The sequence below is a fragment of the Arachis hypogaea genome, chromosome 2, assembly GCF_003086295.3.
Source record: "Arachis hypogaea cultivar Tifrunner chromosome 2, arahy.Tifrunner.gnm2.J5K5, whole genome shotgun sequence".
NCBI lineage: Eukaryota > Viridiplantae > Streptophyta > Magnoliopsida > Fabales > Fabaceae > Arachis > Arachis hypogaea.
The window spans coordinates 22,930,845-22,943,568 of NC_092037.1; the positions used below are offsets into that span (position 1 = coordinate 22,930,845).

Sequence of the window (12,724 nt, forward strand, 5' to 3'; positions counted from 1 at the left end):
ATAAACGTATGTGAGCCTAATTCTTAGAAAAGAATTTTATGGTATGCAAAGAGTTGCAAGAAGTTTCTCAATTTAGATCAAATGTCTATTGGTCAAGGAGTTGATAGCAAGAGATGGTCTCGGTGTGGATATGCATAGCACCTTCGTACTATCGAAGGAGAAAATAAAGTTTTTACTAAAGCATTCAAAGGTATTTAGATCTGATCTATATTATTGAAATAAAGTTTAAACACAAAATAGATCTTTAGAATTACTTTCTTTTCTTCTGCTACGTGTTACGAACACATGGTAATCCATTAGATAATGTTTTATTCATTTGTCTTTTTTCAATTTTCAGATATTTATACTATAGAATTTCAAAAGAGAGGGTTTCTATTGCACATATTCTTTTATTCATGAGTAATAAGTTCAATAAACAAACACCAGATGACATTGACAAACATATAATGACTAAGATTCCTAATGAAAATGAAAGGTCGAATCTACATGGAGTTGTTCAAAAGTACATGGTACATGGTACATGGTCCATGTGAGACGTACAACAACAATTCATCTTGCATGAAGAATAGATCTTATTCAAAGTTTTATCCCAAAGAGTTTAGACAGCAAGTACTCATTGACAAAGTTGGATTTTCCAAGTATAGGCATACTGATAACGGTCAAACTGTGACGAAAAAGGAATATATACTAGACAATAAATTCATTGTTCCATATAATCCAAAATTGTCATTCAAGTTCGAGTACCACATAAATGTGGAATACCAATACCAAATAAGTTCTATCAAGTACTTGTTTGAATATGTATACAAGGACAATAATCGTGTAATGGTTATCCTATACAAAAATGCTGGTGATTCATCAAAAGCAACACAAGTTATCGACAAAATTTGGAACTGCTATGATTGTAGATACATTTCGGCATGTGAAGCAGCATAGTGTTTATTTGGATACGAAATCCAAGAGAAAGAATCATTTGTGATTAAACTTCTATTCTATTTAAAAGATGAATAACCTGTGATTTATAGTGAAACTTCTCATATGAATGATATTGTCACAAGTCTATGTTTTTTGGATGGATGGCGGCTAACAAGTCATATCCTTATGCCCAAAGTTTAACTTATGCCCAAACTTATTTGGAAGGAAGATGTTTCGAAGTGGTTGCCTCGAAAACAAGGCGTTGCAATTGAAAGGATGACTAATATGCCTACAAGTAATGATGAGTTTATATTCAATTTTGTTTCTATTTTTTTTATGATTTAAATTTAAAATCTTAACGGCATGTACTCCATGTCCATTTTATTCGATTTATTTATGCTAGAAAATAAATGTTTAAATAACTTTATGCAACTATAATATAATGCTTTATAAATTATACAATTTTATTATTATTGTGCACTTTATCAAAAAAAATTTATATGTGTATGTAGCTACATAATAATTGAAATCATGGAGCCTAATCAATTTAGCAATTTAGAATGGAATCTTAACCAATTTTTTTATAGTAAATACTTAAGAATATTACCAATGACTTCTCTTAAATACTCAAAAAGAATGTATGAATTTTCGAAATATAAGAATAGTAGGAGAAATAATTTATGCTACTTATAGAGATACATGCTTTGCTCTTGAACTTTTACAAGATGATAGAGATTTTGTAGATGTCATTAAAAAAGTAAGGTCGTGGGCCTTAGGATCATACATCACGAGGTTATTTGTCATTCTACTAAGAATATGTTTAGAATATATGTTAGCATGAACTCTCAAATGACATTTTGTATCGAGAAAGAACCATGATAAACATGATGAGTGGGTTTTTATTAACTGCAATTATAAAAAGTCCTTCATTATTAATAATTTTTAAATTAATTGGATTTTTATAGTATTCTATAATGTGCAGAGTTAATCATATTGAATAATAAAATTAAGCAATTGTACTTAATGGATAACGACGAGATCTTACATCTTTATGATAAAATTCTGAAAGACTATTCTCAAACACAAACCTACGTACTACAATGGGGGCACATGCCCCACTCTCATTTCAATTTTTTTAATAACACAAACCTACTTACTACAATGGGGGCACATGCCCCACTCTCATTTCAATTTTTTTAATTATATATATATATATATATATATGTGTGTGTGTGTGTGTGATATGTGTCTCTATTTTAAATTTTAAATAACTCCGCGACAAATAAATTAAGGCCAATTATTTAAAATTTCAAATCTACTTTATCTTTCTGTCATTTTGACTATTAGTTAACCTAGTCAAATTTAATCTTCTCCCATTCTCAAATTTCGGCCGTCACCACTCCTTTATTCTCTTAAACCCTCTTCTTAGTTTCATATTTTTAACCTTCTTTTTTTATTCTTTTTTTAGTGGTCATCTTCTTTTTATCAAAAAGTAAATTTTAAATATTTTCTTATATCACTCTCTATAACTATGTATTTTTTTAATTTTATTATTTTTCTTTTTGATATTTTCAATTGCAAATTTTAATTCAAGCAATATTTATGTATTAATTAATCTAATTTTTTATTCTCTTCATAAATTTATATATTTTATTTTATTCTCAATTTAGTGATCCTTATTATTTATTTGTTTATCTTTCGTTCTATTTTATTATATGTAATTATGTTGCATATAAATTTCTAAAGTCAATTGATTAATTTACTAATTTATAATATATATTTTTTATTTTTAAAAATAATAATAAAAAATATTTTTAAAAATATATTTTATTTTATTTTATTATATGTAATTTTTTGTTTTTTTTTATTCAAATAATTAATATGCACTTTTTTTTTAATTTGAATTAATATATCTTTTAATAGTAATGTGTATTATTTTTGCTCCCCTAATATAAATTTTTTGGGTCTGTCACTGACTATCCTCCTATGTCTTTTGCAATTGAAGTTGATAGTTCTTTATTAGCCGAAAGGATTATTAAGAAAGAACAAAATTTTAATAGGAATGAGTTAAAAAAAATGCCTCAGACATGTTAACTACCGCAACAGATGAGCAAAAACATAAAATTGTTACAGCCGTATATTATGAGGAAGCAATTTTTCTGTGTATGGTCATGGGGTATTGAAAAAATATTTTTTTAAACTTTTACGTCTATTAAAATTTTTTTAAGGGTTGACATTGTATTAAATGTTATTTTAAGTAGTGTCATTGTTTTTTTACTCTTTTCCACTGGAAGAACGACACTCAAAGTTTAAATACTGCTGAATATAAATAAGAATTCTATATACAATGTTAAATCTGGTTCTCCTCAGATAATGTGGATATTGAAAGCTAAATCTATAATTTGAGATGAGACTCCAATGATTCATATGTACTGTACAAAATACTTGATAAATTTTTGAGTGATATTATGAGATTTTCTCAAATATATAACAAAAATTTGCCTTTTAAAAAAAGTGATTGTATTAGGAGGAGATTTTAGACAAATTCTTCTTGTCATTTTACAAGGATCAAGACAAGATATTATTCATTCAACTGTGAATTCATTTTACCTTTTAAAATTTTGTCAGGTGCTCAAATTAAAAAAATGAGACTCTCTGTGAAAGTAACTAGTTCAGATCAAGATGAAACAAAGTAATTTGATGAGTGGTTATTAAAAATTGGTGATAATTTAACAGGGGACAATATAGATAGTAAATTTGAGATATGTTTTCCAAAATATATTGTTATTCCTTCTTTAAATCAGGCATTTAATAAGTTGGTTCATTTTTCTTATCCAAATATTTTGAAAAACATATCTTTAAAAGACTTTTTCAAAGTAAGAATTATACTAACTCTTACGTTGGATATTGTTGAAGATATTAACAGCTATTTAATGACTATTATCCTCGAAGAAAATAATTATATCTTAATTTGGATTCAATTTGTATGAATGAAAAAAATATGGAGAGTCAATTAGATTTTTATGTTCTAGAATTATTGAATAGCACAAATTATTCTGATTTGCCTCCATATAAATTAATACTCAAAATTAGTGTTTAGAGATGTAATCGAATGACTTTTGTGATGGTACAAAGTTACAAATTAAGAAATTTAGAAATAAATCGTGTCATAAAATGTGAAGTCTTAGTAAGTAACAACGTTAATAATATTACTTTGATTTTAAGAATAAATATAGTACTAACAAATGAAAATGTCCTAGTTAGATTTCAACAAAAATAGTTTTCGATAATAATATCTTTTGACATGACAGTTAATAAGTTTTATGGATAAATTTTATATCATATTAAATTGTACTTATTCAAATCAATTTTTAAATATGACTGACTATATGTGGCACTTTAAGAATTAAGAGTAAAAATAATTTAAAAATTTTACTCATGGATTGCGTAAAAATATCTACAAATTTAGCCATTAATATTATTTATAGACAAAAATTTGAAAAGATAAGATTTTAATATAAATATTTTAATTTAATTTTAAATTATGTATTAAAATAAATTAATGAATACTTATTTTACATTGAAGGAATGTAAAATGATAGTTATTCACTGTTCATAAATTAGATTTTGATTTTGAAAATAACTTTATAAATCTTTTAGGCCAATAATTATTTTGTGTATTTTCTTAAATATTCAAAATATAAATATTTTTTTGTATTTTTATATATTTTTTATGCAGAATATGAATACATAGAATAATAGAAATTAAAATGAATTTCTTTTAAGAAAAAAGAAAAATATTTTTTATTTTTATTTATTATTTATAACACAAAAATTAATATAAAATTATTTTTTATGATGATAAGTAAATTATACTTATTATTTTTATATTTTTTAAGGATTAAAGTGGTAATTTTCTTTCAAAACATAAATTTTGGTCATTTTTATTAATGTAAATTTACTAGTGTAAAAAAGTGACGTTTTAATCTTTATTTATTATTTATAATACAAAAACTAATGTAAAATTAATTTTTTCGATAAATGGATTATAAATAATGATTGTGGAGAATTTTTTATTGCACTTGGTTTTATATGTCGTTTTTGTGAGGGTGGCACCGACATCTACGTGGCAAGTGGCACTATCACTTTGGCAATTTGTAAGTGAGAAAGAGTGTGTGTTTGAGAGGCCCCCAAATATTGTAATGTGCTCCGCAGATTATGGCGGTGATATATAAATACGCCATCGTTTTGACGTGACAACCTGTCTCCCAAATAAAGCAAAACAAACTTTCCTCACCCATAATTCCTCCTATTGCTAAAACCACATTCATAGGGGAAAAGCGTCACATTTTCAAAGCCAACTTTTTTTTTTTTAAATAATATCAATCTATTTTAACCTTTGAACGCACTATCTTATATGCATCATAACAACGAGCATGTGTTCTTAGCTTAACTAATTTAAAGTAGTGTATAAAAATTTAATAAGAAATCCTTTTGTTGTGTTCTCATTTATTATTTAGTGTAAATCATTGGTATTTTTTAACACCAAACTATTAACCTCTAGAATTAACCAGCTTCTAATATGTGTGTAATTAAATTTCTGGGAGTATATACTAATTTAATTTCACAAGTGATATTAAGTTCAAACATTGGGCATGCAATTACAATAATACTTGGAAGAGAGCTTATGATCTAAATGCTCTTATTCTTTTCAATTCGGATAGTATTGTCTCCTTCAAAAAGAAAAAAATTATAATTTCAAAAACGGAAAGTAAATTCTATTTAATCTAGTTTGAGCAAATAAAGTTTTTTGTTAACATAATTTTCTTTTATTCCTAACTTCTTAAAACCTTATTTTAAAATGTTTTTTTAATTAATTTGGGCTGGTTGAGTGGTCAACTACTTATTCGCTAAAATAAGTGTTAGGAGTTCGAATTACGCTTTGTGTATGTAGCAATCTATTGACCAACAATAAATCCTTAAATAGAGTTCTAATTCGTAACGGCTTAATCCTTAACCTGTCGGATTAAAAAATACCGTACACAAAAAAAAAGTTTTTCTTTAGCAAATTACTTGAAACAATTCATCACACATTAAGGAGGAAAAGAAACAAATTAATTGTTGATGTATTGATAATGTGTAAACCACATTTGAACATTTTATATTAAACAATCACCCTGAATTTCATAACATTCAAAGGTTAAAGCAAAAAGAAATTTTAATTTTTATTCAATAATAATAATAATAATAATAATAATAATAATAATAATAATAATAATAAAAAGCTGATTTGTGCTGGGGCAGTTAGAGAGGAATGAGGATGCAGCTTGTGAAACCGTGTAATAAAACGAGCTGTCCCGTGTTGGAGAGACGTCTTAGTTTTTTCTCTTTTAAATCATTGCCATAAAAAAAATCTGTCTGTGGGTCCCACTCAAACACATATAAGCTTGAGAGTTTAGGACAATTTTCAGGGAATATACTTTTATACACACGGCTAATTCTAATTGGTCTCTTTCAGCTATTACTAGGTTGCCCTTACTTTGTCGTTTTTAGTTTATTTTTTTATTAGAATTTAACAAATATATATTTAAGAATACATATTAAAATTATTATTAGTAAAACCTTTTAATATTTTATTTTATTATATTTTTTTTATCAAAAATAGAGAGGCTCGAATCCACGACTTTTTAGGTGAGTATGAAGGGATTATATACCATTTGAGCAAACCTTTTAACATTTTATTTTAATAAATATATTGAAACTTAATTGTGTGTGGTTATTATAATTTTTTAGTTAATAATTTTAATATGTAATTTTAGAACTAAAAAAATACATGTTAGTTAAACTATTTTTTATGTACCCAAATAAAATATATATTATAGTTATTCCTCAAATATTTTCGTAATAAATCAGATTAATTCACAAATAATATTTATACTTATTGATTTCATAATTTTTTAAGGAAAGTGGTAATAATTTTCTTTCAAAACATAAATTTTGTTCATTTTTATTAATGTAATTTACGCTGATATATAGTGTAAAAATGTCATTATATCAATTTTTTTTTAACTTTCCTCATCCATAATATTACATAAACAAGTATAATACAATTAATCAACAATTATATAATTAATCAATTAATTGCATGTAGTTTTCTTTAAATGCCGGCTCAATCCTTCATAATTTCCAAGCTGCCATGCCTCATTCCACATCCCATAAATCCAGAAAAACAGGAACAAATAAGTACAATTTTGAAGAATATTTTAAAAGATAGCTAGATCATTACATGTATATACACTCTAATTAAAATAATTACTGGTGCAACCCACGATCTCAACTACTCTATTTTGGGTTCATACGTTCTCAACTACTTCTATGCTCGAAAAAGCAAACAAAATTTATATGTACCAATATGACTATCCACTTTATACGTAAAGGTTAAAAATTATTATGGAAGTCAAAATATCATGTTTATTATGGAAGTCAAAATATCATGTTTATTATGGACAAATTAGAGGAAGTTATCTATCTACGCCGCTTAATTAGATATCTCTTCCAATATTTTTCTTCTCGATAATATTAACTAGACACAAAAAATAATCAAAATTTATTTTATTTAATATTTTTTAATTATTATTAAAATTAATAAATACTAAAAAAATAAATTTTAGTTATTTTTTATTATCAAATATTTTCGTTTTCTTCCAACAAAAGAAAACTGCAATTCCATTTCCATCCATGCATTCAGCTACTACAGATGGGAGAAGGTAATATTAATGGTTATATCTCTAACACTTCCCTTGCATAGGCTTATTTTCTTTACTTTTGGGGTTCACCAAGGATCGAACTCTTGACCTTTTGGTCATAGAGCTCTAATACCATGTCATGAAACCACTCATCCCAAAAGCTTAAGCTGATGGGAGAAGGTAACATTAATGGTTATATCTTTGTTAGTAGTGTAACTGAGAAAGGGTAGCACTTGATATGATAAGTGTGTGTGTGTGACCCCTGTTTGTATATATAGCAGAGAAAACCTCTTGTACATAGACTTCTAATACAATTCCAAAAAAAGCATTTTCTCTTTCAGTTTCATTTCTCTCATTGAAAACTTAATATGGTATCAAGAGCCTCAAGATCAAGTTCTTGATCATGGCCTTCCTCATTTCTGCTTCATCCTCAACAAAACAACCTCTCATTCCCATCGCTGAAAAGCTTGATGACAACAATTTCAACACATGGCGCCATCAAGCATGGCTCACAATTCAGAGTCTTTCAATGGAGACTCATCTTGATTGAGCTAATGCTCCTAAGAGATTTGAACCGGTGACGAAGTCTCCGCCTGCAGCAGCATCAAAAGTTGATACAACAACCAAATCCGATTCTGTAACAGAGACTTCCACAGATCTGCTACAAGAAACTGAAGCATTCAAGATCTGGAAGCAAGATGATCTCTCCCTTACCACATGGCTCATGGCTTCAATGACTACATCATACAAGAATAAGATTGTTCATTGTGCCCGCTTCTGTGATGCGTGGACCACCATCATCACCTACTTCTCCTCAACATCCAAGACAAGAATTCAAAGCTTGAAATCCCAATTAAAATGTGTCAAGAAAACAGGTACTGTTCATGATTATCTCTCCAAAATTCAAAAGCTAGTTGATTCCCTTTCTGCTATTGGCTACCAATTGGATGATGATGATCATATCCAAGCTATTACTGATGGGTTGCCTGAGGATTATAGTGGTTACATAACTTCTATCATGTCCAGATTGGGCACTTTCTCTGTTAGTGAGGCAGAATCCTTTCTTCAAGCGTATGATGATATGCTTGATAGATTCGAGACTCCATCATCATCAATTCCCGTGGCAAACTTCACACAAGCTTTCTTGACGTCATCAACTAGAGGAATGGGTGCAAGACGAGGTCGTGGTGGCGGTAGATCCCAAAGGGGTAGTCGAAGCTCATGGCAACCTCCAAGAACAATCTGCCAAATTTGTGGCAGGGGAGGTCATGCAGCATGGAGCTGCTACCATCGCTTTGATCAGCAGTTCCAACCAAACCCACCACGTCCCACTCCTCCACCACAATTCCCCTTTTCCAATACATGTCCTCCATCACCTTCTGCATCATTCCATCAGCCACAAGCATATATGTCTACAACATCCTTCATTGGAGACTCATCCTGGTATGCTGACTCAGGAGCATCGCATCATGTCACTGTCGACCCCAACAATTTGCTCTCTCATTCTCCAAGCAATCTTGATCATGAGCAACTTTTTGTAGGTAATGGTGCAGGTATTTCTATTCATAAATCTGGTTCCTCTTTTCTCGTTAATAAAAATAACAATCTTGGCTTTACATTGACAAATTTATTATATGTTCCAACAATCACACAAAACTTACTTAGTGTTTCGAAATTTGCTCAAGAAAATGGTGTTTTCTTTGAATTTTGGCCTTATCATTGTACCATTCGTGATCAGGTAACTCGGACTCCTCTTCTTCAGGGAATCACTAAGAATGGCATCTATACATTTGATGATCTTTATGTACCAAAATCAGTTTCTCTGTCTGAAACCCAATTACATAATAACTCTCATACTGCTACTACAAATTTTCCTTCTTCTTTAAATTTTCATTGTATTTCAAACAACTTTAAGCATAGTTTTAGCAATCAAAATGCTGTTTTAACAGCAACTTGTACAAGTGTTCATGATGTAGAAATTTGGCACAAACGATTGGGCCACACTTCAATGAATAATCTCTTTCGTGTTCTTAAACAATGTGATATTCCTTTACCTACAAAACCATCTCATTCTAAAATTTGTGAAATCTGCTCTATTTTTAAGATTCATGCATTACCTTTTAGTGATTCTAATACTACATATAATTTTCCTCTAGAGTTAATCTTTGTTGACATATGGGGACCATCCCCTATTGCATCTAGAAATGGTATGAAATATTACATTAGTTTTGTAGATGCATGTACTAAATATACATATATTTACTTGTTGACTAATAAGTCCCAAGCTTTTAATGCCCTTCAGAATTTTAAAAATCAAATGGAGATGATGACTGGACATAAATTAAAATCTTTGCAGACAGATATGGAAGAGAATTTGTATCTGCTGCCTTCACTACCTTTTTAACTGATAATGGTATTAGACATAGACTCTCATGTCCATATACACATCAACAGCAGGGTAGTGTAGAGAGAAGACATAGAAGTATAGTTGAGATTGGTCTTTCATTATTGGCAACAGCATCTCTTCCCATGCAATTTTGGGAAGATGCTTTTGCTACTGCTGTTCATATAATGAATAGACTACCTACTGTTGTTCTTGATTTTATGTCACCATTTGAAAAATTGCATAATCGAAAACCAGATTATAGTGCGTTAAAGGTGTTTGGGTGTACTTGTTTTCCATTTCTTCGACCATACAATAAGTATAAACTTGAATATCGCTCTGAGAAATGTTTATTTTTAGGCTATGACACTAAATTTCATGGATATAAATGTATGAGTAAGTCTGGAAAAGTTTATATGTCTCGCCATGTGATCTTTGATGAGTTGAGCTTTCCGTATCATGATTTGTTTCAAAATTCTTCTGCTCACATTACTAACACTGAATCTGTTCCTAGCTATATTACTGATGCTTATTATAGCTTACCCTCCACATTAAAGCTACCAAATACTACCGTCACAAGTAACTCGTTCTCAAATCATACTCAAACTGGTGGAACGACTACACATTTGCAATCACCTACACCTACTAGCGTACAGGACACTAGTGTTACTCCTAACCCAGTTTTAGAGACTAATGTCTCTATGCATAGTGAGGCCACTGGTCAGGAACTTGATCTCCCTCTAAGTAAGGTTCCTCATCCAACCACCAATATACACAATATGGTAACAAGATCAAAGGCGGGTATACACAAGCCAAAGTCCTATATTACACATATTGATATTGATCTTAAACAACAAGTACCTACAACTGTTGCTCAAGCTATCCAAACCTCTCATTGGAAGGAGGCTATGGACGCTGAGCTTAAAGCACTAAGGCAATGCAATACTTGGTGTCTTGTGACTCCCCCACCGAATGCAACTATAGTAGGGAGCAAGTGGGGTTTTTTTCATTAAACAAAACACTAATGGTGAGGTTGTTCGTTATAAAGCTTGTCTTGTTGCCAAAGGTTTTCATCAAACCGAAGGCATAGACTATGAGCAGATATATAGCCCTGTGATAAGACCTTCTTCTGTTCGTGTTGTACTTACTCTGGCCATCACACAAGGATGGGTTCTACGTCAGTTTGATTTTAATAATGCTTTCTTAAATGGAATTTTAATGGAACAGGTTTTTATGACTCAACCACAAGGCTATGAGGATAGCAATACTAACCTGGTATGCAAGCTGAATAGGGCCCTATATAGCCTGAAACAGGTGCCACGGGCATGGTACTTAACTTTGAAAGAAACATTGACAAAGTTTGGGTTTGAAAGTACTCGATCCGATATTTTCCTGTTTGTAAGGAAAAATACCAAATCAGTTGTATACATGTTAGTATATGTCGATGACATTGTTGTCATTGGAAATGATGCTAATGAAATTGATCTATTAATTAAGCAACTCAATACAATTTTCTCTCTTAAAGATCTTGGTAATTTAAAATTTTTTCTTGGCATAGAATTTTCTTATTTGCAGGGAGGACGTGTACACCTATCTCAAAGAAAATATGCAATGGAAATTTTGAAAAAGGCCAACATGGAAACGGCAAATGCCTTGCCTACTCCCATGGTTGGGAATTTGAAACTCTATACAAATGATTCTGAATCTTGCTCTGATCCGAAACTTTATCGTTCTATAGTAGGGGCTCTCCAATATTTGACTATGACAAGGCCTGATCTTGCATTTTCTGTGAATAGAGTTTCACAATTTATGCACAACCCCACTCTTAATCACTGGAAAGCAGTGAAGAGGATCTTGCGGTATTTGAAAGGGACGGTAAGTGATGGGATTATCTTTTCAAAGTGTACTGATTTTAGACTCTTGGGTTTTGCTGATGTAGATTGGGCAAGTGATCTCGATGATCGGCGGTCTGTCACAGGCTACTGTGTATATCTAGGAACAAATCTAATTTCTTGGAAGTGCCAGAAACAATCTAAAGTCAGCCATAGTAGCACAGAGACTGAGTATCGTGCGTTGGCTTCCGTGCAGTCTGAACTTGTGTCACTACAGCATCTTCTCAGTGAACTGGGGGTATCTCAAAAGGTTGCTCCAACAATTTACTGTGACAACCAGAGTGCGTGTATGCTTGCAGCCAACCCAGTTCTCCATAGCCGTTGCAAGCATTTGGAATTAGACTTGCATTCATTAAGAGAAATGGTGAATAAGAAAGAACTATTTGTAGTTAACATTCCTGCACTTGATCAAATTGCAGATGTGTTAATAAAACCATTATCTTCTAGGTTGTTTGAATTTTTTAAAGGCAAACTTAGGGTCAGTAGTTCACTCCCCCAAAGTTTGAGGGGGGGTGTTAGTAGTGTAACTTAGAAAGGGTAGCACTTGATATGATAAGTGTGTGTGTGACCCCTGTTTGTATATATAGCAGAGAAAACCTCTTGTACATAGACTTCTAATACAATTCCAAAAAAAGCATTTTCTCTTTCAGTTTCATTTCTCTCACTGAAAACCTAATAATATTGATCAGTATACGAAAATATTTTCATGTCACAAGATAATAATGGGGAGAGAATTGAATTGAATACGAGGCTTTCAATTTTAATTAAGATAAACTATACTTAAAAAT

General features: G+C 30.4%; 1 protein-coding gene across 1 annotated transcript; it reads left to right on the plus strand.

Annotated features, from left to right (window-relative positions):
- Positions 1 to 468: 468 nt before the first annotated feature.
- LOC140176798 (uncharacterized) lies at positions 469 to 936 on the plus strand. Its single transcript, XM_072208348.1, has one exon. It carries the CDS (start codon positions 469 to 471, stop codon positions 934 to 936), a length of 468 nt encoding a protein of 155 aa, XP_072064449.1.
- The last annotated feature ends 11,788 nt before the right edge of the window (positions 937 to 12,724 follow it).

Coding starts and splice junctions, on each gene's coding strand:
- LOC140176798 (XM_072208348.1), top strand. CDS start 469: ATGAAAGGTCGAATCTACATGGAGTTGTTCAAAAGTACATGGTACATG.